The sequence below is a fragment of the Carassius gibelio genome, chromosome B2, assembly GCF_023724105.1.
Source record: "Carassius gibelio isolate Cgi1373 ecotype wild population from Czech Republic chromosome B2, carGib1.2-hapl.c, whole genome shotgun sequence".
Taxonomy (NCBI): Eukaryota; Metazoa; Chordata; class Actinopteri; order Cypriniformes; family Cyprinidae; genus Carassius; species Carassius gibelio.
This window is the reverse complement of record NC_068397.1, coordinates 6204860-6231333: the sequence shown is the minus strand read 5'-3', so window position 1 is coordinate 6231333 and position 26474 is coordinate 6204860. Positions and strand designations below refer to the sequence as shown.

At 36.0% G+C, this 26474-nt stretch overlaps 2 protein-coding genes across 3 annotated transcripts; both read left to right on the top strand.

Moving 5' to 3' along the window:
• The first annotated feature begins 1824 nt into the window (after positions 1-1824).
• On the top strand, positions 1825-7021 carry dcun1d1 (DCN1, defective in cullin neddylation 1, domain containing 1 (S. cerevisiae)). 2 transcript variants are annotated; one of them, XM_052549706.1, is made up of 7 exons: positions 1825-1972; positions 2583-2796; positions 2933-3101; positions 3211-3341; positions 3433-3515; positions 3978-4074; positions 6178-7021. In XM_052549706.1, exons 1-7 carry the CDS (start codon positions 1907-1909, stop codon positions 6252-6254), a joined length of 837 nt encoding a protein of 278 aa, XP_052405666.1. In that variant the 5' UTR covers positions 1825-1906; the 3' UTR covers positions 6255-7021. The 2 variants fall into 2 exon arrangements, with proteins under 2 accessions (XP_052405666.1, XP_052405667.1); XM_052549707.1 differs by lacking the exon at positions 1825-1972 and adding an exon at positions 1994-2361.
• Positions 7022-7513: 492 nt separating this feature from the next.
• On the top strand, positions 7514-26252 carry LOC127950401 (coiled-coil domain-containing protein 39). Its single transcript, XM_052547428.1, has 23 exons — positions 7514-8029; positions 8119-8238; positions 8342-8488; positions 9715-9873; positions 10490-10582; positions 10686-10814; positions 10981-11172; positions 11441-11544; positions 11791-11923; positions 13088-13282; positions 13400-13564; positions 13846-13983; positions 15365-15573; positions 16986-17109; positions 19767-19926; positions 21276-21382; positions 21673-21813; positions 22105-22284; positions 22719-22810; positions 22983-23718; positions 23928-24011; positions 24615-24697; positions 25228-26252. The coding sequence occupies exons 1-20, from the start codon at positions 7940-7942 to the stop codon at positions 23140-23142; spliced, it is 2838 nt and encodes a 945-aa protein (XP_052403388.1). The 5' UTR covers positions 7514-7939; the 3' UTR covers positions 23143-23718; positions 23928-24011; positions 24615-24697; positions 25228-26252.
• The last annotated feature ends 222 nt before the right edge of the window (positions 26253-26474 follow it).

Genomic DNA, 26474 nt, shown 5'->3' with positions numbered 1-26474 from the left:
GTTAGACTATTGCACAGAAAACTATATAATACACTTTGAGCAACATGACTTTAGCAACTGATAATGTAGGAAACAACAGAGAGTTGCACATAATCATTTGCATGGATGTACCAAAGCATTTGCAACTTGTTCAAAGAAATGAGAAACTGCTTTTTTTGATGTGCACATGTGACACAATGATGTGAGAAATGAACAGGTAGTTTTGAGAATTTCAATTCTGATCTGAGAAATGTACCAAAGTGCCTGAGAAAAACTGTCATTTATAATACTTTTCCATCAGAAACACCATGTAAAATCTGCACCATATCAGAGCAGTATTAAAGACCTCAGATAAAGCTGCTGATGAAATATGAGTGAGCACAGACAGCTCGACACAGAGCTGGAGAGCCACTGACGGAGCCACAGAGGTCCTCAATCAGTGCAGCACATATAACATCAGAAATGCCTATTTCAAACAAATAGCTCTAGTGTAAGCGAGCGATATAGAAAAACTATCAGCAGCAAAACTATGTTATATTCTAGGAGAGAAAGAGAAGTTTATTCACCTGGTGGCACAGTATATATCCTCCTGCCATCAAACGAGGGACAAATGATGATCCCTTTTTTCCATTTTCCGTCTGTATTCATTTACTTTATTTTTTTTAAATTATGATGAGATGGAAATGTGTGTAGATTTATTTATTCATTTGCATTCTGTTTTATTTTTTATTCACCAGAATGTTTGTATAATAGGCCTACATATTTGGCAACATTGTGAAATTTTATACATGCTAATAAAGCTCATTTGAATTGATGTTGAAGAGATGTTAGATGGATAGACAGACAAACAGACAGACAGACAGACAGACAGACAGAAAGATAGAGATAGATAGATAGATAGATAGATAGATAGATAGATGAACAGACATATAGACAGACAGATAGATAGATAGATAGATAGATAGATAGATAGATAGATAGATAGATAGATAGATAGATAGATAGATAGATAGATAGATAGACAGACAGACAGACAGACAGACAGACAGACAGAAAGGGATGGACGGACGGACGGACGGACGAACGGACAGATAGATAGATAGATAGATAGATAGATAGATAGATAGATAGATAGATAGATAGATAGACAGAGATAGATAGATATATAGACAGACAGACAGACAGAGATGGATGGATGGACGGACAGACAGACAGACAGACAGACAGACAGAAAGAAAGATAGAGATAGATAGATAGATAGATAGATGAACAGACATATAGACAGACAGATAGATAGATAGATAGATAGACAGACAGACAGACAGGGATGGACGGACGGACGGACGGATAGATAGATAGATAGATGAACAGACATATAGACAGACAGATAGATAGATAGATAGATAGATAGATAGATAGATAGATAGATAGATAGATAGATAGATAGATAGATAGACAGACAGACAGACAGACAGGGATGGACGGACGGACGGACGGACGGACGGACAGATAGATAGATAGATAGACAGACAGACAGGGATGGACGGACGGACGGACGGACGGACAGATAGATAGATAGATAGATAGATGAACAGACATATAGACAGACAGATAGATAGATAGATAGATAGATAGATAGATAGATAGACAGACAGACAGACAGACAGACAGACAGACAGACAGACAGGGACAGACAGGGACGGACGGATAGATTCAGTTCAGTAGTTCAGTTCAGTAGAGGTCATAGAGCATATTTCAAATATTCAGCTTATTCATTTTAATATAATATTACAATTCCTTTTTACACAAGTGGACGCTAGATTTACCTCTTACAGATTGCTGTTCATAAATAAATACAAACATAAATAAATAAAAGTATTTCGTATGTGAGCATAGCCTACTGAGTGCCGTACAAGTGTCACTGCGCATGAGCGGAAGTAGGTGCAGGGCAGAGAGGGATAGCGGAAGAGGGAGTCTGGAAATCACAAACATGGTAAATGTGTAAAAACAACAACAAAACAATTATTTTACTAATGTGTGTTGCAGTCTCAAAATACCCATGACGCGCTACGACGAATCACGTTTAGATATTAGGCTGTTTTGACGTCGACATTCCTTTAAATCTACCCAGCAGGAGAGTGGGTTTATTGATGAATTGATGTCAGACATCTATACAGAGCAGGTAGCTTTGAAGCTAGCGAGGTCAAAGCTGTTGGACAGCAGGGCTGTCAAGTTTATTCTGCAAATGAGAAGCTGGACTAATGGGCCACAGTATAGGATTATTTGTTTGTTTATCGGTTACAAAACCTTGTGCAAACAGTGTCAAATGCTGCTGAAAGGCAGTTCAGTAGACAAGCGTTCGTTATGTATGACGTCTTCGTGGTATGTAACTTATATTCATACTTGCTAGTATAGAGCAGATAAATTATTTCTATGACTAGTCATTAAAAATAAGATTACATTGAAGGATATGCCATTTGGTGTCAATATGCCATTGAGAGACAGATTCTTAACACAGACTGGGTCTATATACAAGGACATGCTGCTGTATTATACAGTATCTTACTACGTGAATGTGACTTTATGCTTTTTCCCTTTTACAGAACAAGCTGAAATCCTCTCAGAAGGATAAAGTTCGCCAGTTCATGATCTTTACCCAGTCAAATGAGAAAACCGCATTGAATTGTTTGTCACAGAATGATTGGAAACTAGACGTTGCTACAGACAACTTTTTCCAAAATCCCGACCTTTACATACATAACCTAAAGGGAACACTAGACCGGAAGAAGTTAGAACAGCTTTACAATCGGTACAGAGGTAAGGATTGAGCAGCATATCATTACTTTTAAAATAGTGTTTTGTGTGTTAGAAAATAGTTTTATTACAAACACACTAAACCATGCTTTGTTTAACTTTTCTTTGAGAAAATGTCTTGTATTGTATTCATTTACAGACCCTCAAGATGATAACAAGATTGGTATAGATGGAATCCAACAGTTCTGCGATGATTTGGGACTTGATCCAGCCAGTGTAAGTGTTCTGCTAATAGCTTGGAAGTTTCGGGCAGCAACACAATGCGAGTTCTCCAAACAAGAATTTATGGAAGGAATGGCTGAGCAAGGGTAAAACATTTTTTTTTTTAATCACATTTGATCTCCCTGAATCATCTTTTCCCCTCATCCAGGGACTTACATGCTTAAAAATAAACATCTTTGCCTTTGTTTTGTTAAGGTGTGACAGTATAGAGAAACTCAAAGCACAGCTACCCAGGATGGAGCAAGAGTTGAAGGACCAAGGGAAATTTAAAGACTTCTATCAGTTCACATTCAACTTTGCTAAGAATCCAGGACAGAAGGGCTTAGGCATGTGTTGGGTTCATCCTCATTTGTTCCTTTAATTTTTATTTATAGTTAACTAGTGTTTTTTCAGTTTTATTGTTTTGTTTTTCTCTAGACCTAGAAATGGCAATTGCATACTGGAATTTAATATTGGCTGGGCGTTTTAAATTTCTAGATCTATGGAACAAATTTTTATTGGTGAGTATTGTTCTGTTCATGGCTTTACGTTTTTTATTGATCTGACTTTTAACCTGAATATGTTTTTTTAAATCTATACTCATCTAGCATCACCAAACTGAAAAACAGATAGTGCTGCCCTAAAAAACACAACACTGAAACATGCACTTTGTTGCTAGACGATGCATGACTATTTTAATGTGTTACAGAATAGGCTCAAAATAACAAAAATGTTTGGATGGATTCATAGTGTGATGCTAAAAAAAGAGTCTGTGCCCATGAAACACAGTGAAATCTGGCTACTCTGGCTACACTAAATCTGCAGACTGTCTCTGGTTTTTGACAATTATCACTGATGTTTCCAGACTGACAATTGGGGCAAAAAGTTGTGTAGCGTAATCCAGTCTTAACTGGCAAAAGTAATGTTTAATCACTGTAAAACTGGATGAAAATGTTTTGTTTGCTTTTGCTTATGCATTACAGGAGCATCATAAGCGATCCATTCCCAAAGACACATGGAACCTCTTGTTAGATTTCAGCACGATGATCACAGACGATATGTCAAACTACGATGAGGAAGGTTAGTTTGAACTACTTTCACTTAATTCATCTTTTACCAGTTTATATACACTCACTGGTCACTTTATTTGGTACACCTTGCTAGTACCGGGTTGGACCACCTTTTGCCTGCAGAACTTTATTTGAGTAAAGTGAACTCCTGAATTGTCATGTTCAAGAAACCAGTTTGAGATGATTTGAGCTTTGTGACATGGTGCATTATCTTGCTGGAAATACATGCTGGGTACAGTGTAGTTATAAAGGGATGGACATGGTCAGCAATAATACTCAGGCTGTGGCATTGAAACGATGCTCAGTTGGTACTAAGGGGCCCAAAGTATGCCAAGAAAATATCCCCCACACCATTATACCACCAGCAGCAGCCTGAACCGTTGAGACAAGGCAGGATGGATCCATGCTTTCATGTTCTTTACGCCAAGTTCTGACCCATCTGAATGTCACAGCAGAAATAGTATAGTGCTGCTTGAATGTTTGTGAACCCTTTACAGTTTTCTGTATTTCTGCATAAACATGACCCAAAACATGAGCAGTTTTGCTTAAGTCCTGAAAGTTAACGAATAGAACCAATCAAACAAATAAGTCAGAAATATTTTCTTTGTCATTTATTGAGAAACATTATCACATATCTGTTGGAAAAGTATGTGAATCTTTGCTTTCAGTATCTGGTGTGACACCCTTAATGCAGCAATAACTGCAGGGAAAGTTTCTAGTAACTGCTGTTCAGTCCTGCACACATTTTAGCCCATTCCTCAGTGAAGAAACAATTCAACTCTGTGATGTTGGTGGGTTTTTTTCCTATGAGCTGCTTGCTTCTGCTCCTTCCACAACATTTCAATTGGATTAAGGTCCGGACTTTGACTCAGTCATTCCAAAACATTAGCGTTCTTCTTGTGTGCTTGGGGTTGTTGTCTTGCTGCGTTGCCCACTTTCTCTTGAGACTCAGTTCTTGGACAGATGTCCTGACCTTTTACTTTAGAACTTGCTTGTATAGTTTAAAATTCCTCATTCCATCAATGCTGGCAAGCCATCCTGGCCAAGATGAAGCAAAACAGGCCCAAACCATGATACTACCACCTCCATGTTTCACAGATGGGATAAGGTTCTTATGCTGGAATATAGTGTGCTCTTTTCTCCAAATATAACGCTACTCATTTAAAACAAAAAGTCTTATTTTGGTCTCATCTGTCAACAAAACCTTTCTCCAGCAGCCTCGTCCACATGATCTTTAGCAAACTGCAGACTGGCTCCAATGTTCTTTTTGGAGAGCAGTGGCTTTCTCCTTGTAACTCTGCCATGAACACCATGGATGCTCAAGTGTTCTCCTGAATGTGGAATCATGAACATTATCTTTAGCCAATGTGAGAGGCTTTTAGTTACTCAGAAGTTACCCAGGGTTCCTTTGCACCCTCGCAGATTATTACACATCTTGCTTTTAGAGGGATCTTTGTTGGTTAACCACTACTGGGGAGGGTTACGATAGTCTTGAATTTCCTCCATTTGTACACAATCTTTCTGAGTGTGGGTTTGTAGTCCACACACTTTAGAGATGGCATTGTGGCCTTTAACAGCCTTAAGAGCAACAGCAATTCTTTTTCTGAGGTCTCCAGAGATCTGTTTTGTTCGTGCCATGGTACACTTCCACAGACTTGATTAAACTTTGATTGATTCCAGTTCTTTAAATGAAACTGCAGACACTGAAACCTGATAGTCATGGACTCTAACTTCACCTTCAAATTAACAGCGAATCCTAGAGATACACATACTTTTGCAACACACCAATATGGGAAACTGGATAATTTTTCTCAATAAATAAATAACAACGAAAATATTTTTGTCCCATTTGTTTGATTGGGTTCTATTTGTCTACTTTTAGGTCACATTTATACAGAAATTTCTAAAACTGTTTGCAAACTTTCAAGCAGCACTGAGTAGATATATGTGAGTTTGTTTATATATATATATATATATATATATATATATATATATATATATATATATGATGTCAAAGCATTAGACTTAGTGCTTGTTTTAATTTTGCGAGTAAATTTAAAAATGAAGTTTGCATTCGTACTTCTGACGTTTTCTGTTTTTTTTTTTTTTTTAGGAGCATGGCCAGTACTTATTGACGATTTTGTGGAGTTTGCGCGACCGTACATTGGCACCAAGAGCACAGCTGTATAAGGAGACTTCTTCTGAGGACCATCTGGACCTCACTAAAAAAAAAAAAACAGCTTCTGCTGAGCACAGAGGACTGGACTGAGATCTGCAATGCCTTTTCCAAGCCCTCAGGACTGAGACATTTATACGAACCAGAGACATTAAAGGCATCTTTTCTCTTCAGTCATCTAATGGTGGTTTGGGCTTTTATCTTTTTGGGCCGGTTTTTGTTTTGACTTCATACAGGATCTTATTCAGTCCATGGGACTGCAGTGGTCTCATTCAGATGAAGCGGTTTGTCAAACAAGCCGTCACAGATACAGTTAGGAAATGTCAAGATCTTAATTTTAGTACTCCTTGTGCATTCTTGCTTTGAATGTTTGTTTCTTTCCAATTGGTTTTTATGAAAATTATACGTCAGAGTTTGTTGATCGTTCTCTCTTTTTTATAAAACGGAGTAGCTGGTGTCTCGAGAGCAAGAGTCACGTTTGCTTTCTTTTTGTGTTTTTATTGTGACTTAATGTACTTTGTCTGTTGATATCCAGACAGTGATTTCACTTTGCTTGTTTGGTTTCGATTAAATCAATAGGTCATAATAACTGAGAATATTATATTTGACAGTCCTAGAAATAATATTAATTTGAAAATTACCTCAGTTTTCCTTGATGAATGACTCCATTTGATGTATTGATATACTGTGTTTGCAGTTCATTCAGCACTTTGATAAGTCACATAATCTATACAATAAAATCAGGTTATAGTTGATGAATAAAGTCGGATGGCCTTGAAAATATTGTGCGTGTGTTTGTGTGTGGTAGTTCAGTGAGTGTTTACACACACAGTGCAACTTCCTTGTAAAGTTATTTGAATAATTTTTGATTCACCCAAAGATGAAAATCACAATTTACTCCCCTCTATGTTGTCACAAACCTGTATGACTTTCTTTGTTCTTTGTTAAAGAACACAAAACAAGATACCAAACAGTTTTGGTAACTGCTATGGACTTCTGTTATAAAATCATATAATATATTTGATGTTCTCCAGAAGAAGGTTGATCTTACAGGTTTGGAATGACGTGGGTGAGTAAATGATTTCCAAAACTATTTTCTAGATGTCTGATTTGATATTTCATTATAAGGAACTCTTAAATCACAAAATTAAACGACGATTTATAGTATTTTTTCAATGGCACAATAACGAGGTAATACATAGTGCTTTTAAAGCATTACGTTTTCAGTCCTTTTTTTTTTTTTTGTTCCGGGAGGTTTCTATATAATTGAACGTCATTTAAAAAAAAAAAAAAGAAAAGTGTGTTTTGCATGTGATGCATTTCTAGTAAAATGAATAACTGAATAATGCTGATCTTTAAAAAAAAAAGTAAAAAAAAAAATAAAAAAGCAAATCTTCAAAATTCAAAGGTTAAAGATTAGTGAAATGTTTACTAATGAAACGTTTAGTTGAAATCTTTATAAACATACTGGATAAATCCTGTGTAATATTTAGAAAGACGTTTTCTTAAAAAAAAAAAAAAAAAACTTAATTAGCGTCACCTAACGGCCGAATACGGCACGTCGATAGTTAGCGTCGTTGCTAGGAAACAAGTCTTGAAAACAACGATAAACGACGGCGTTTCTAAATGACTAACGTTAGCCGGTCTAATATCAACGAGCCGTTTAATTTTTACTCCTGAACGTCTCTGAAACAATAACATGTCTAACACCCTGTTAGCAGAAGTTGGTTGGGACGCGGGGTTTGCCATCCCAGTAGCTGACGCAGAGAATAAAGCATTAGAAGAGGAGGTGAGTGAGAAGTTAAAATTAACGTAACGTTACTTGACTAACGTTATATCACAATAACGGATGTTTAAAAGATTCATACCCCCCCACAGCTTCAGAAGAAGCAAAAGGAGCAATTAAATCTCGAGAACAAAATAAATAAAACCAAGGATGTGATAAATGCCTTGACTGAACACCTCACACATCTAAGGCAAGAGGTTTCCCACACTCAGGTAACGTTAACGTTAACTAACGACATTATCGTGGAGGAACTTGATTCTTCCTTTATTATTCCGTTTTTTTTTTTTTTAAGATGCGGTATTTGAATGTGTTCAGGCATTGTGCAAAGCCAGAGAGAAGGAGACTGAATCAGAGGTGCATTTCAGAGCCCTGGCGGAGCGAGAGACAGGCCGCTTGAAGCAGGAGATCAGTCAGCTGGAGAATCAACTGAAAACACTGAATGAGAAGAAGAACGCACAAGAGGTGCAGCAGATACACACACCACCCATATAACACAACCTGCTCTTACAGAACTAGAAGGAAACCATCACTGTCTGTGTACAAGTGGCATGTGAAAGTTTGGGAACCCCTTGCAGAATCTGAGAAATTGTGAATAATTTTAACAAAATAAGAGAGATCATACTAAGTGGAAGGTTTTTTTTTTCTTTTTGTACTGTCCTGAGTAAGATATTTTACATAAAAGATTTAGTTATTTACAAAATAATTGTGATTTTTTTTTTGTTGCTGAAATTATTCAAATAACCCCATTCAAAAGTTTGGGAACCCTTGGTTCTTAATACTGTGTTCTGTTACCTGATGATCCACGATGTCTTTCTGTTTTTTTTATGATGGTTGTTCATGAGTCTCTTGTTTGTTCTGAACAGTTTAACTTAGAACTGTTCTTCAGAAAAGTCTTTAAGATCCTGCCGATTCTTCAGTTTTTTTGCAGCATCTTTGCATATTTGAACCCTTTCCAGCAGTGACTGCATGATTTCGAGATTCACTGATGCTCCAGAAGGAAACGATGCATTAAGCTGGGGGCTAAAAACTTTTGAAATTTGAAGATCAAGGTAAATTTTTACTTAATTTGTGTTCTGGGACACATACAAGTATCTTCTGTTGCTTACGAAGGGCAGAACTAAATGGAAAAAAGGAAAAAATATATATTTCAACAAAATAAGAAAAATTTGTCCATCTTAATCTTGTTCAAAAGTTTTCACCCCCCAACTCTTAATGCATCTTGTTTCCTTCTGGAGCTGTAATCTCACAGACTACAAATGTATACAAACAAACTATAGTTACAAAGTCTGGGGTCAGTAAGTTTTTTTTTTTTTTTCATGAAATTAATGCATATTACAATGCAATACTCATTAAATTGATGCAAAGTAATAGTTAAGACATTTATAATGCCAAAAACATTATGCATTTCAACACTGATATTATTAATAAATGTTTATTGAACAGCAATTCAGCATATCAGAATGATATGTTTGTAATGGCTGCTGAAGGTGCAGTTTTGCCATCACTGGACAATATTTAAATTTCAACTAGATTAAAAAACAAAATGTTCATTTTGAATTGTAAGAGTAGTACAGTAGTACAAAAATATTAGTAGTAGTTCTAATATTTCTGACTCCAGATGTTTGAGTACTGTACACATGATGTTATTTTATAATGTGATTAAAAACGTGATGTAATCATCTTCACAGAACAGCATCTTTAAAGCCACTCAGAAGCTTGATGAACTGAGGAGTCAGCTGAACTGGGATCAGCAGACCCTGGAGGCCTGGCTGCAGGAATCAGCTCACAAGGATGAAGACACCATGGCCATCATCAAGTATGCCAAGCAGGACGAGAGCAAGATTCGAGTGAGTTCCCACTAACAGTGGCAGGATCAGCTCTTTGAGTCAGGTTATAGCCAGTTCGGCTGTCATAAGGAAAATGTAAGAGGCTGCCTTCCACAAGCTGTCCTTGCTTTTATTTTATTTGATTTGATTTGATTTGATTTGATTTGATTTGATTTGATTTGATTTGATTTTATTTTATTTTATTTTATTTTATTTTATTTTATTGTTTTGTTTTCTATTATTATCATCTATTATTATTTTCTTCTTCTTATTTTATTTTTTTAACTAATATGATTTTTTTCTGTATGAGATTTTGTCACTTGTATGGCACATATGTTTTTTTTTTTTTTTTTTTAAGTGCTGTGCTGTTAAGTTTATAGTTAATGTAATTGGCTGGTTTCATAAACGGCTTAGACTAGTCTTAAAAATTTTGTGATCTACTTTGTTTTCTTAAAGACTGGTCATAACTTTTCATAAAGACAATTACAAAATGGTAGATTGGCCCAATTATTATCCTTAAAGTAAGACTAAATGAGCTCTTGGCTAACTGCTAATTGGTCAAACTAGTTCTTAAGACACAGTCTTAACATAGTGGCTATGTTTATGCAACTGGCTCAATGTCTGCCTTTCGAAACAGGAGTTGACGCTGAACATTGAGAAGCTGACTCTTGAAGCCAACCAGAAGAGAAAAAACTTGGACAGTGAAGTCACTGAGACTGTTACAGCACAGGTGATAGATGTTTTTCTTGCTCCCTCACATTTTGTGAAAATTTTTTTTTAGGATTTGATCATGCTTTTAAGACTAGCAAATGCACTTGTATTTTGGGATGCAGATTGCTCTTGACAAGACAGCTGAGAGCTTTCGTCAGGCTCACACTGAGAGACAAGAGCTGATCAGCCAGTGGGAGAACACCATTGAACAAATGAGAAAAAGAGAGCAGGAGATACAGCAGTGTGCCATGGTAACCTGAAGATGGCACTCTTTTCATACAAACACATGAATAAATCTACAGTGTTTCTTTAGATGAAAACCTTTCTTTTACTGAGAAGCATTAAAATCTCAATATCTACAGTTTAATTCAGAAAATGGTTTATTCAACTCTGAATGCCAATTACTTGATCTTCTAGTCGCAGACAGAGGTGAATCAAGTGATTAGAGAGAAGAATGATATGCTCAAAGAGAGGAAGGACTTCATAGAGCACGAGATAGAGAACAACAAGGAGCTGGAGAGGAATATAAGCACGGCTAAACGTCAAGCGCTTCGACTGAGGCAGCAGCACCAGGAAGAGGAGAGGAACCAAAGACGTCTGCAGGATGAGGTGGGTCTACCAAAGCTTCGCAACACTCATTTCCTAAAATCCATGTTTCCACGCTCCACTGTCCTCAAGCTTATGACCCAGAAACCGATCAAAGTCTATCACGATGAAGGGCGTACCATGGTTTTATCATATTATAATATTAGTGTACCATGTTATAGTACATCTATTTGTTATAATACATATTAATACATCAGTTATTCATGTAAATTAAATGCAAATGTATTTATGAATTTTGTTAAACTACTCAAATGTGGTGTTTTGCTCTCAGGTGGATGTGCTGAAGGGAACTTCAGACCGAACCGCCACAGATGTGGAGACCACCAGATCTCAGTTAACCAGCATGAGAAAGGACATTCAGAACACAATAGCTAAGTAATGCTTTCTCTTTTTTCAGACAGCTACTTAGTCCAGCAGTCACTTTCTGACTTGTTTTTCCTCAGTTCTGTCACTCACATCTAATAAGCAAATCCATTCCAAGTAAATCAGTATCAGAATAGAACAAACAGAACAAAACAAGTTCTTCAACAACAAAACACACTGAGTGTGGTGCCTAAAGTCAGATCTGACATTGAATAAACAATGTAGATTCTTTGTAGTAATATATGCAGTTCTTTGTAGAGTTGAAGAGGCAAAGCTGCAAAACTCTACTCTGAAGGAGAAGCTGCAGTTGGTGATGGAGGCGGTGCTGGATGGTGAAGATCAAGCAGCACAGATGGAGCAACTGCATAAAGAACAGGAACAGAACATCAAAGTAAGTTTCACTTTGATTTCCTTTAACTCTTCATTCAATTCACTGCCATACTGGGCATCATTTTGTTTTGCACTGAATAGCCATATGGCTCATAAATAAAAGGAGTTTCTCTCTCTCTCTCTCTCTCTCTCTCTCTCACTCTCTCTGTTTTTATAAATGTTATTATATTGTGTACCATTTATCGAGAATTCAGTGTCCAGGAGGTGAATTATGCAGTATATTATTATTATTATTATTATTATTATATAGATTTTAGTTTTCATTCATATTTTGAATTAGCTTTAATTTAAATTTTTTATTTTAATTAGTCATTATGTTATATTTTCTATTTTGTCATTTTTATTTTATATATATTTTATTTTTATATATTAGGTTTAGGTTTAATGTGTTATTCAATTTAATTTTATTTATATATTTATTTCCAGTTAATAGTTTTAGTTCAAGTCTACTTGAACTAATTTTATTTAGTTGCCAAAGCAACATTTCTAATTTTAATTTCTTTAGATATTTCATGTCATATTTCAGCTTCATTTTAATTAAATATGTTTTTAATAGTTCTAGTTTTAATGACCAATAGTAACCCTCATGCAAAGTTTTGAAAAAAATAGAACACACATTTCACTATTGCAGTCCATAACCCATGAACACAATTTTTTTGTAATAAAATTAAACACTTAAAACTAAAATCAATCATTCTCATTCTACAAATGATTTTAGTCATCAAAATATTATAATTTACAGTATGAAAAATGGATATTCGTCTCCAAGTTTTCTAAAGATTACATTTACTACTGACATTTTGAGTACAGTACATTTTTCAGCAAATGTAACCTACATTTAAAAGTAGCGTAAATGTGAAATTATCCAATATCGACTGATATATATACTTTTTTAGTTTTTATTATTTGATCGTACATAAACTACAATTTTTTAAAGCATGTTTGATAATGACCTGTTCACGAAAGTTGTTCCAAATTTCCATTTATCTACAAGTCATATTGTATTTGTTAATAATAATAATAATAATAATTTAATAAAGCATTAGTGCATAATCCTAGACTGATCAATACGATTTAGTAAACATTTAGGATGTATGAGAAGACAGTGTCTCAATGTTTGTCTTTAATTATATTTGTAGTCAATTTTTTGCTACTGTTTGTGTAGGAGATCGATACTCAGCTGCACCGGCAGAGAGAGGTGATGTTCAGAAAGAGTCAGGAGCTGCAGGGAATGCGTGATAAAGAGAAGAACATCACGGCTGAGATCTGCGCCACCCGGGCTGCTGTCTCCAACCTGGACAGCGGACTCAGCAAACTGGACCAGAACCTGCTCAAACGGCAGATGATCGTCTCCAACCAGGCAAGAGAACCATGTCTCTGTTAACAAATAGTTATTATCATCCAGTTAACACAAACTGGATGGTTGCTTTCTAAAAGTTGACAAATGACTTGAGTGGTGTTCTTTTGTTTGATCTAGGACTTTCAGATCCAGATGCTGGAGAGGAAGACTTTACATTTGCAGGGGAAAGTGAACACAGAGGAGAAGGCAGCTCTGGAGAAGAAGGCCTCTGATCTGGAAGAAGCTCTAGAGGAAAAGAATAGGACAGCCACCACCCTCAACACACAGCTGAAGAAACTCCAGGTGCGAGTGTGCACTGCACTATATATGTGTATATACACACACCTTAACATTTAAGAGTTTTTGATCAGTTATGTTACAAACTGAAAATTTAGTTGAGCCAAAACAGGAATAAATTGCATTTTAAAATATATTCAAATAGAAATCAGTTTATTTGACAATATTGATGTTTTTTTTTTAATCAAATTAAGCGAGCCTTGGTGAGCACTTTTAAAAGCATTAAAATATCTTACCAATCTAAAACTTTTCTAAAACATGACCTGTTTTGGTATGTGTATTCTCAGGATGATATCCGCTGTGTTAGGAAAGACACCGAGAAGATCGGAACTGAAAAAAGAGAACTGACCACCAAGATCAATGAGCTGGAACTCTTCATTGACAACTCTGAGAAAGATCAGAAGAAACTCAGGCTCAAAAAACAGGTGATTGAACCTGAAAGAATCAGAATTCTTCAGTAAAGAAACAGAAATTTGCAAAACTCTTGTCTGTTTAAAGGGGGGGTGAAATGCTATTTCATGCATACTGAGTTTTTTACACTGTTAAAGAGTTGGATTCCCATGCTAAACATGGACAAAGTTTCATAAATTAAGTTGTACGTTTGAAGGAGTATTTTTGTTCCAAAAAAACCTCTTCCGGTTTGTCACAAGTTTCGGAAAGTTTTTTTCGAGTATGGCTCTGTGTGACGTTAGATGGAGCGGAATTTCCTTATATGGGTCCTAAGGAACTTCTGCCGGAAGAGCGCGCGCTCCAGTATAGCAGAGGAGAAAGAGGCTGAGCACAGCCTGATCAGAGCGAGAGCGTCGCGAAAAGTCACAAAAGAAGTGTGTTTTTGGTTGCCAGGGCAAGACAACCCTGCACAGATTACCAAAAGAGAAACAGCATTAAGGGACCAGTGGATGGAGTTTATTTTTACAGAGCATCAACGGAGTTGTGCAAGTGTTTGTGTTTGTTCCCTGCATTTCGGATTGCACATCGTTTATTTCTTAAGGATAATGCAGTCCCAACGGAAAAGGGTCACGATTGTGTGTTGGAACCACATGCGGTGAGTAAAACTGCTTCAAATATCTCTGTGTTGTTAACTTAGCTATCAGTGTGTAAGCACATCAAGTAAACAACATGCGATGTTGTCATCAAACTGCACCTTCCACATGTACAGCTTAAAAAAAAAAAAAAAAAAAAGACGACATAAAGTGGAACTTAGTCATTTTCCAAAACCGCTAAGCAAATATATACAGTTTCAGTACATACCACATAGAGACGCCTTTGCTGATGCTGCTCTTGTTAAATTTCAGCCTCTGGATCTGTGTCACAGCTTCCACACGCTCTCAACGCAAAAGCCTACTGGCGCTCGTGATTCTTTAGCTCCGCCCACACGTCACGCCTCTAGGCGCTCATGTTTTCCCGGGAAAAATCGGTACAGACTATCTTTCTCTTATAAATATAATAAAAATAAAGACTTTTTGGAGTTATGAAGGATGCAGTACTACTGTATAGGTACTCAAGATTAACAGGATATTGAGTGAAAACGAGCATTTCACCCCCCCTTTAAGTACTTTTGGTAAATTTTATAATGCCTTCAATTATCAGTTTCTCAATAAACAGAATTTATATTCCACACAATCTCCCACACCATCAACACTTTTTATCACTTCATTAACTAATAAAATGTCAAAAATATTTTTCATCTATTGCAGATTACATAATATAGCAAAGGCATTTTAAAATGTCAGCAGTGAAAAATAGGATAGAACAACAAAGCACATTTGTGTCCATTTCACACGTGTGTACGTCTCCTCCCTTCAGGACAGCATGGTGGAGAAAGGTCTCCTGAAGTTGGAGGTGCAGCGGCTGAGAGATCTACTGTATGACCGAGCAGATGGAGTGCTGAGCCTGGAGAAGAGACGTCTGCAGCTGCAAACAGCCATGAAAGAGAGAGAGGAGGAGATCCGTGTGCACCGAGAGATGCTTTCTAAACAGATCAAGCTCACTGAACAGGAGAGACAAGGGCTCAGGTAAAACACTGCTGACTAATGGAGTCTTAAAATGATTGTTGAACGTTGAGTTAAGAGCGTCGTCGTCCGAAGATGGTCCTCGGGAGGAATTTGCCACCTTTGTGGAATCAACACTGGCGAGAAACAGGGCCCCCTTTTACAATCTGCCCCATGGAGGATCTCCCCAGATCCACTCCCCACCCAGAGCTCAGCCCACTATCTCCCCACGGTATGGAGCATAAGCCCGAGCCCACCGATGAGGGAGAGCCAGAGCTCAACCCATCCGACCAGGGCCCACCGGAAGGGAGAAAGCCGTGGACGGTGTGAGTCGGGAGTGGAGTTTCGCTCCCTCCACCACGGCTGAGGTTGAGATGAATTTGGAGCTCCAACAGGGCCAAAATGATCTTATACATAGATTGGGAATTGGAACTGGAAAATGAACTGCCCCCTCTCCTCTCTCCATCTTCTCCCCTTGTTCCGTCCATCCCTCCTTGTCCTTGGTTTCCTCATCCAACCCTAAGGGGACTTCCGATCCTCCAGTGCCTGCTCCTAGAAAGTGTCCTCCAGTGGCCGATCCTCCAAAATGCCCGCCCTCCCACCTGCTCCTGCCTCCTCCACCGCTGTCATTTGGCAGCCCCTCTGCTCGCCCTGAACCCACCATCATTATTATCCTGTCTTTATAAGCAATGTCCTTTCAATTAGATTATCCTCGGCTCTGTGATGGGAGTTCATTTTTAGTCCATTTCTGCAAGACAGAATTTTCAGGATTGAATTTGGTCTAAAAATGGCACTTCAGACTAAATGGTTCCTGATGGTTTTTTGCAAATAATTCTTCACATTAATTCTTAATTCTTTAGCAGTTAATTTGTCTTTTCGTCTCCACCAGTTTTTCTCACCGTGCTGACCCAATAAGCATTTTAGTGTCCAATGGTCATGTCTTAACTTTGCACATTCTAGTATTGCATCCTTCTCATGGGCATTTTATAAGTTAAATCTTATCTGATACTTAATAAATATGCACACCTGAATATACAAATTTTTTTTTTTCGGTTCCAGCCTTCATGGACAATTATAAATCTATATCACTTATAGATAATTAGATATAAATGTAATAATAGTTATTAATATTGATGTTTGGAATTGGTAAAATGTGCTTTGAAAAAAAAAATGATCAGAATATCAACGTGCTTAATAATAATGCATGCACTGTGCTATAGAAGTTATATATTTTCTTTTTATAAAATCAGAAAAAAATAGAAGAACTGCATTGATTTCATGTCATATATTTAATATATATATGTGTGTGTGTGTGTGTGTGTGTGTATGTATGTTTATATATATATATGTATATATATATATATATATATATATATATATATATATATATATATATATATATATATATATATATATATATATATATATGCCCTCAGTGCTGCGGTGAATGAGAGACTGTTCAAAATTGAAAAGATGAGGAAAAGGTATGAGATCCTGACTGTTTCTTTGGCTGTACCAGAGGGAGAAGAGGAGAAATCCCAGGCCTACTTCATTATAAGGGTATAATACCTCTTTATTTTATTCTGCCAATTAGATGCATGGAGTTCCATCATGTCCAAAATAGATTTAGAGTAAAATAATTAATATTGCTTAATGCATCAGATGCCTATATAAGGGTCATTCTACAGAAACGTCCACATTTGGTATGGTAAGATCTCTTAAAATTGATTTCTTTTTCTAACATTTAAACTTAGACCACATTATTAGATTACCCTTTGACTTTATGAGTACACATAAATTACAGCTTAATGATTTTTTATTTTTTGTGTGCATGTATTTAAAGACCGCATACACCATTTTTTTGTCACTGGTGTTACCTTACTTCTTTAGTGATATTAAAGGTGATTATGAAATATTTTTTAATTTTTTTTTCAGCACATGCAGTCAGAGGTACAGAAAATTAATGATGATCTAACTAATACGGTGATTATGTTTTATTTATTTTAATCAGGTTTGTTAAAAGTGTGACTGAATGATGTTAGTTCAATTGCACAACCATGTATTTGCTATAACAATGAAAATATTTGAAAAAAAGGTTTTAAACAAGCAATAATACAATCATTTAAAGCTTAACTCGTAAGTGCAGCAGAATGCAATGCATTTAAAATGATCATTATGCCACATATGACAGATTTTATTTAATGTGAAAGAAAAAAAAAACAGTAACACCAGTGACACAACAAATCACCAGTGACATACATAACATTTACAAATGACTCATTTCATAAGAACTGAAATCAGAGTTAGAAAAATATCATAGACAACATTTTAACTTAACATTTTAACTTCATTTCTTCACCATTTCATATCTTCGTTTCTAACCGATGATCTTGTCTTTCAGTTTCTCTATTTCCCTGTTTCCTTTGTGCATCTCTCCTACGTTGTCTCCTCCCTTGTTGTAGTTGTCTGTAAAGCTAAATATTTTCTTGAAAAAAAGTTCTCACTCATTTAACCCTAGCTTGAGTGTGTGTGTGAGAGATAGAGAAAGTGTGTGTGTGTGTGTGAGAGTGAGCGAGAGAGTGCTCTTGTTTCTGTATCATATCAGGACACAACTCTGTATAATGACATGGGTATGACACAGGTATTACAAGGAGAGGGTGACTTATGAGGACATAACCCTTGTCCCTATTTTTCAAAATGCATATAAATCATACAGAATGAGATTTTTTGTCAATGCTCCTGCTCTGACTCTTTGCCTGCATCTTTGCTGACGGGCCCTCCATGCCTTTCGCTCATATCTCTTCTCCCTTTCACTCAAATTACTTACTCTCTTTCTTTTTTGTGTGTCAATGTCACGGACATAGCTCTGTTTCTTTTTCTGCAAATACTCTGCTCTGCGTTCAGGATCAGCATCCCTTCGCTTTCTGTATAGTCGCTGTTTCTCAGCTGTGCTCAGTTTAGCCATACCCTCAATTTAGAAATACATGACCAAAGGAGGATTAACAATGACAAAGAAAAGTTAGAATCACAATTTTAGTGCTATTTTATGCAAAATAATTAAATGAATAGCTTTGAACAAAGTTTATCTATAAAAGGGAGTCACTGGTGTTACCCATAAGGAAGGTGACACCAGTGACAGTAACACCAGTGACAATTTTCATGAAAACTGCATTTTACAAAATGGCTGCTGCAAGGTATCAAACCACATGTTGTCAATCATGGTGTACTCACTAAATTAAGTAGTTTAATCCATTTGTATTCTAGTTTTTTACAATGCCCAAACAATAAAAGAGGTCATACCAGTGACTTCAACTAAAAGCTTCATATGAAATCATGAGATAAATGAGAAGATTTCTGATAATTGAAAAGAGACAGTGGACTTACCAATGGCTTCTCTTCATAGATCTCCAGAAAATTGGAAGAAGAAAGTCGAGTGATGTCATCAGCGTGATTGTTATTTCAAAATAAGAGCTTTTTTGTTAAACGGTAACACCAGTGACACAACTCCAGGGGACCACTACTTTCATTATATATTTTATAATATTTATTTAGCATTTTGTTTTTTAATGTAATTTACATCATATATTTTATAGTTATGGACACATGGTTGGATTTTAACTGGAAGAAAACACTGTTTTTGACCTCAAAATAAAGCATTTTCCCTCTGTACATGACTGTGGGGACGAGCACTTCTGTAGTGCTTGGAATTCTAATTCATTAATAAAAATCAAATATTGCCACATTGATGGCTCAAGAAAGTGTAATTGTTCAAATAACATATTGTTTCATTTTTAAATATAAAAAATTGTAAACCTAAAGTGTTTTTCAAGTGTAATATTTCTGTAAAGGCTGGGGACAGAAAAATGGACATTTCCGTAGAATGACCCATAAAAAAGGCTTAGATCTGTAATCAATACTGTGTGATGGTATGCTTAGTGAAGTGTACATGACTGTTTTTATTAAAATGATTTCTGAAGGATCATGTGACACTGAAGACTGGAGCAATGATACTGAAAATTCAGAAAAAACAAGAAAATATTACATTTTAAAGTCTATTAAAGTGTAAAATGGTTCAAATGAATAAATCTAAGAAGAAGAAGACTAGCTTAGGTCCTTTTGAATTCAAAGCTTTTCTACCTCTTGACTTTTTCATATCAGAATGAACATTACCAGTCCAGACATCTCAATATCTAACAAATTGTGGACTTTTCCTGAAGGCAGCTCAAGAGAAGGAAGAACTCCAGCGGCAAGGGGATGATTTGGACAACAAAATCCGCAAGACAGAGAAAGAGATCCATGCATTGGAGAACACCCTGCAGGTCGTCAACAACTGCAATACAAGCTATCGCAAAGCCCTGACCAAAGTCACAGAGTCCAGTAAGCACATTCATGTCTTTCACCTAATATATTTCCATATTTACATGTTAAATCAACAAAAGAGGAGGTTCAACCAATCAACAAAAACTCTTGTAAATAGTACAACGGTGCAACACTCACTCTTAAAGAATTACAACTTTTTATTGGTTAAATAACATGCAGTGTTTCAGCTATTGTCAAGCCCTTCTCTGTGTTCATTAAGTCAGTCTCATACACCATAACTCACTGTCAGCTTCTTACAACATTCTTCATCACTAATGTCACCACTTTCCCACACATGCATTGATGTGTGATTCTGATGTTAAAGGGGTCTGGTAAACTTATCTGTGAAGAATGAGGAAACAGATGTAACTATGCTTGAGCAACACGGTTATTCATTTACATGTCACACACGATTATGTTCTGTTTCTAGGTTATGGATTTCATTGTCTGTCTTTGCTCGAGTTCGCATTCATTTGTTACCATGGTCTCTTATTAGTTTCACACCTGTTCCTTGGTTCATTGATTATCATTCCTCAGCTTATTATATGCTGCATTCCAGACCACTCAAAATATGGATTTTTCCCGCCTCCTACTTGAAAGTAACGTCTGGAACGCTGCTTGAAGTAGGAAATCTGTCCTGTCAACTTTAAAACATTAGACATTATGTGTATAAAATTATACTTAAATCTTTAGCTGTTTTACAAAACGAACGGCAGCATTTTATAATTTTTTTTTCCATTTTTGCAATAATTGACACAAAAACTTGTTGTGTCATTGTGACTAAAGACAACCTCCCTGAGGTTGGTTGTGGGACATTTAAATTTAAATGTTTTCTTTTCCAACCTTCTCAGTTTCTCTGTTCATTGTTCCATGTTACGTTTATGGTTACTGTGTAGTGGTTCTAATTTTTAGTTTACAAACAATTTGTCTCTATCTCCTTTTTTTTTTTGCCACGAAAATGTAAAGTGATGATATACCACATCGATACACACCTAGAATACCAACTATTATCTTTCAGTGTATTCGGGCTATCGAGTTATTGTATTACAAAGTTTCTCATTATTTTCTGACTATGCCTTAATTTACTGCCAGCATTTTTTATTATATTCACAGTTCCATCAGTGGCAGGGAAAGAAAGTCTCTTAGTTCATTCTCATTCATAATTCTAAACTACCTGCAATCGTGACAACTTGTTTTCAAATGAAATATATTTAGCTTAAGCCATACCTCTTGGCAAATGTCACTTGTTTGCGGTATATACACTGTACAGGTTTTTATTTAACTTATAAACAATATCTGGAATTTTGCAATGTATGTAATCACATAGAATTTCATTGTAAACTGAGAAGTGCTCCATCTCACTGTAGGTCCTGCGCACCAGGAGAAACTGAAGCTGGAGGAGCAGAGACGAGCAGCCGAGGAGAAATACAAATACAAGAAACGGCAAATCCGAGAACTGCAGGAGGACATTGAGGTAAATATTTCTACTCACATAATCATTCCTCCAGACAGACAGTGTAAAACACTGTTCTTTCGCTTTTATATTTATGTTACTGGGCAACATAAGAGTTAAAAACACTGGCTGACATCATTATTCACAACAGGTCAAACAGGTTTCTGCAAACCTGCCCTATGAAAAGTGAAAATCTTAAGGTTAATTAGCTAGGTCTGTTTGGGTAATAACAATTATTATTTTGAAGTTAATTAAAAAACCAATTAATTTAGATGATAGTCCATGAAGCATGTTTTTTCTACATATTTCAGAGCATGTCCCACACATTGGATGGTCTTCTTCAAGAGGAAGCAGTCCAGAATGAGAGTGTTGAGAAGACTCAATCCCATGTGCTCTCTCTCAACAAAGACATCCTCTCTCAGGAGGAGAAACTCATTCGAGCCAGCAAACAGGTCTGACCGCCCTCACATATCCTGCCGTTTTCCTGCTTTATCTTTTCAGATTCACTATCAAAACATTTTTCAATAAGTATTGAATTTAACTAAAAAAAATAAAAATAAAAAGTTTACCAAAGCCTGTTAAATGGAAGGTTCCATTGTGACAACATGCCCACTACTTAAAAACATTTTTTTTATATGTATACACACAGTATGGCCAGTAATGACTGATTATACCCATATTGTTGTGATTATCCATTCTAAATTTGAGCACCTAATCTCGAAACGATTGTTCTTATCTCACAGTGTGCCAAATATGCTAGGGAAATTCGGTCTGCTAAAAACACCAATGAGAAGACCTTTGAGGAGCGTGACATAGAGCTACGAGAACTCAGAGACATAAATAAAAGCGTAAATAAGATGCTCCTGGAAACCATGGAGGAGAATCCTGACCTGTCATCTGCACTGCAGATTCGTTTTATGCAGGTACAGCACTACAGGAACAATTCCTCTTCATCATTTATAAGCCACATGCAGCATTGTAAAAACAACTAATTGGTTGAAAGTAGAAGCAATGATAAGTTAATTGCACTTTTCAACTGTAAATGGTAAAAATGTAAAATGTAACGTTAAGAAATTAAATGATTATTTATTTGGAAGAAATTAATAGTTTGATTCGGCAAGCATTCATTCAACTGATCAAAAAGAAAAAGAAGAGATTTATAATATTTCTGTTTCAAATAAATACACAAATAAAATAAACCACAAACTTTTAAACAGTTTAGCATTTTTACAGATGTGTCAGCTATCAGAGGAATTCCTCTTGCTTTAGTAATTACTAGTTTTTTCATAGAATTGCGGTTACTTATTAACTCTTATTAACTTATTAACCCTTAATGTGGTTATTTTCCTCTTTTAAGGCTGGTCTGTCCCTGCCTTCTCCCGCTTCCTCTCCATCCAGCCGTCTGAGCTCAAAGATCAACTCAGCCCGCAGTTCTGCTTCACTCCATCGGTATTCACATTATCATGCTCTTATCCACAAACTAGTGATTTAGAACCCACATATGCATCTACTTCTATTATAGCATAATTATCCAGTCAAGTGTGACAGTTTAAACCAGACAAATAGGCATGGCATGCGGAAAGTCCTGATTGGTTTCTTATGTGCCCCACATACACCCCAGACCCTCTAATCCATCAGCCAGCAGCAGTCCCAGAAGCCCGTCTGTCACGTCCCCCGCAGTGAAGACACTGGGTTTGAGCCTCTCCGTCACGTCCCCACAAGGATCTCAGCCCCCCAGCGCTGGCAGCAGCAGCAGGAGCAGCGAGTGCAAAAGCCCTTAGACAGAACCAGACACCAGTCTCTCTGAAGACTACAGAAGTTATGTCTAACTATACCAGTGCCACCGTTCTTATTTAATTACTTCAATTCAGTGTTTCTTTAAAACGGCTTTGGCTGTTTTAAATTATTTTTGTATGTTTCAAAGAGAACTTTTAGACTTTACTGTAAACACACAGTTTGATTATTGAGATTTTTCTTTTGTCTGGAAGTACAGACTCAGGTCTAGTTTCATTTTACTACTCACTTTGATAGGGTTAAATGGCAGCAACAAGAAAGAAACAATAAAACCCTACATTCATGAAATGCTTTGGCCCATGAGAAATCAAAGGTATCGGGTGAACAAATCAGAAATCAGATGAACTTGCTTTGTGTTTGTGCCGTCGGAGCTGGGGTGTGTTCAGTCTCATTATTCGTGGAAACCCATGAGACGCAGACCGCCCTCAGACAACCTAGAAACCAGAAGAGCCACTGAACGTTTATTCAGACACGTTTCTCTTGAAAGATCAGAAACATGGAGAAAGTTTGCGTCCTGTTTGTTGGATTTCTGTGTTTTTCTGTGGGACAGTCGAGCACTACTGGTGAGTGGCTGATCAAACTCCTACTTCTCCTCAAAGTGACAAAAATAATGGACAATTAATCTTATTATTCTGACTGAGGCTGAACATATTGCTAAGTCCTTTGACTCTGATTCAATTCAGGATATAATGGATAAAATGCAGAAATTTTGATTTTTTTCATTTACATCACTTGAATATCCACTGACAGACCTGAATTCTGTTACATACAGTTGATCCTACAACAACAGAAACAACATCAGCTCCACCGACAGACAACTGGGCAATGACTTCTGCACCATCAACTCAGCAGCCTGGTACAATATCATTATATCATATGTTGCTGGTCACTATAGTTGGTATAATATCACAAATTAATATTAGTCAGCCTACAGCTATGGAATCAGACATGAACTTGCTAGAGGGATCTTTAGTTTAAAAATAAATAATAAATAAATAATAAAATCGTCATTAATTACTCACTTAATGTTGTTCCAAAAAGTATGACTTAAAGAATGCAAAGAGAGAAAAAACTATGATGAAAGATTTAAGTCCATACAATTGTATGTTTCATCTTTATTCATTTTTGAAGTTTAAAAAATGTCTCTATTGTTTTTATAATTTTTTATTTCAGTTTTAGTTTTTTAAGTTAATCTATTTAAACTAAATGAAACTAGCTGAAATAAAATAAGTGTAGTCCTTTATATTTTATTTCAGTTAACATTGTATTATTTAGTAATTAGATTTAATGGTTTGTTTTAGTCAACTGTAACCATGAATGTCATCTATATTTGGAACAACATGAGAGTTAGTAAATTAGGATAGAACAATAATTTTCAGGAGTGAAATTTAGCTTCATAGTAATTTTGAGATTAGTTTTGTTGTTAATATAACACATTCTTTTCTCATATGCCCTTCAGTAATTACTGGCTTGAGAATAAATGTCAAATCTCTGGTTGATCTGTCCAGTAACTCACCTGAGATGGAGCTACTTGTGCGTCAGGTATAAATCCTTTAGTTTTTTTTTTCCACCTTAAAGTGTATCTCAAGACGTTTAAAGTGTTTACACTGTCACATTAACGAAATTTCACAAGCAAAGAAAGATGATTGTCTGTTGTCACTTGTGTAGCAATGTATGAAGTTCAAACCAAGCAGCTTTCTGCTGGTCAGCTCTTGTGACAAACTTGAACCCGATGTAAAATTTGCATGAGAAAATATTTCACCCTAACTTGTGTCAATGTGAAAAATTCGCTGAACAATGATAAATGTAACCAAATCTTACGCTTAAAATGTTAAAACAACAACAACGAAGGGCTTTTTATTTGAAACCTTGCTCAGCTTTAACACAGCACACCTGCTGGACAGCTGTGGAAACTTGAGGAGATATATTCACAGAAATCACTAAAACACCAGCTATCAAAAGATACTTTTAAGTGGCTCATACAATATTTCTTATTTGTTTTACTGTATATCTTTTAATTAGATATGTAAATATAAAATTGCACAAAGTTTTAAAATGCTCTGTCATTTCAGATTGAAACGTGGATTCCTTCTCAATACAAAGCTACAACGTCCATTACTGTGAGAAGAATAAAGAAAGGCTCCATAGCTTTTTAGAAACATTCATATATTGTGAGCTTGTATTCATATCTCAGCAGGGTCAGATATGTAATTACTATTGATATTTATCTGTGTAGTTTTATCAGAGCACATACATGAAGGTGATTTTTATGTACATGGATGCGTTTATAAAATTCTTTAAATCAGCAGTAGTTTCATAGTACAACAAGGCACATCTTTAAGATTAATTGTTGTTAATGAAATACTATTAAGCTCTAAGTCTGGAGAGCAAATAAACAGCCTTTTTTCTGATAATAGTTTTTGCTTTTGTTCTATTCATTTATTCTATATGTAATATTTTGACTGTACTAAATAAAAATAAATAAACAACAAAAACCCACCAACCATAATATATTTGCACAGATATTTAGGGAACATGCTTCATCCATATCCTCTTTTGTCTAATAAACAATGCTACAGACAGTTGCGTGTCCTCAATCTGGCAACCTCAAAGAGCTTCGAGGAGGAACGGGAAAAACACCTCTCTAATATTTTGAAGCTTTCAGTATCATATCCTGCTCCTTTAATAGATCTCAGACTCTTTTGTTCATAATAGACAATGGATGTCTCAGATACTATCCAAAACCCAGCATTTCTGAAGGAAATCAAGTCTATGATCAACTTACACTGTGTATAAAATTACAAAAATGAGGTGGAAACATTTGCAACAAGCACAATACTTTAGAATTGGTGCAGTTCAACACAACTGTTTTAATTCATTTGTCATTCTAACAATAATGCATTGTGCTCTCAAAGACAGTGATATTGTCAAGCTTTATTAACAATGAACAACTACACTCTTAAAAATAGAGGTGCTTCAAAAGGATCTTCAAGCGATGCCATAAAAGAACTGTTTTGGTTTCACAAAGAAACATTCAGTCAAAGGTTCTTTAAAGAACCATCTCTTTCTTAGCTTTTTATAATCTGAAGAACCTTCTTTCGCCACGAAGAACCTTTAGTCAAACAGAAAGGTTCTTGAGATGTTAAAGGTTCTTTATGGAACCATTTAAAAAAAAAGGTTCTTCTATCGCATCGTGAAGCACATTTATTTTTAAGAGTGTATTAACTATATGAGTGACTGCTAAAATACTACAAGCTACATTTGCTTTGTTGCTTTACAAAGGGTTAGTTCACCCAAAAATGAAAATGATGTCATTAAT

Bases quoted from the DNA above. Each gene is read 5' to 3' on its own strand.
- dcun1d1 (XM_052549706.1), top strand. From the start codon at position 1,907: ATGAGCGGAAGTAGGTGCAGGGCAGAGAGGGATAGCGGAAGAGGGAGT. The intron at 3,102-3,210 runs GTAAAACATTTT...TGTTTTGTTAAG, and splicing joins GAAGGAATGGCTGAGCAAGG to GTGTGACAGTATAGAGAAAC. The intron at 3,516-3,977 runs GTGAGTATTGTT...TATGCATTACAG, and splicing joins TATGGAACAAATTTTTATTG to GAGCATCATAAGCGATCCAT.
- LOC127950401 (XM_052547428.1), top strand. From the start codon at position 7,940: ATGTCTAACACCCTGTTAGCAGAAGTTGGTTGGGACGCGGGGTTTGCC. The intron at 13,283-13,399 runs GCAAGAGAACCA...TGTTTGATCTAG, and splicing joins AGATGATCGTCTCCAACCAG to GACTTTCAGATCCAGATGCT. The intron at 13,984-15,364 runs GTGATTGAACCT...TCCTCCCTTCAG, and splicing joins AACTCAGGCTCAAAAAACAG to GACAGCATGGTGGAGAAAGG.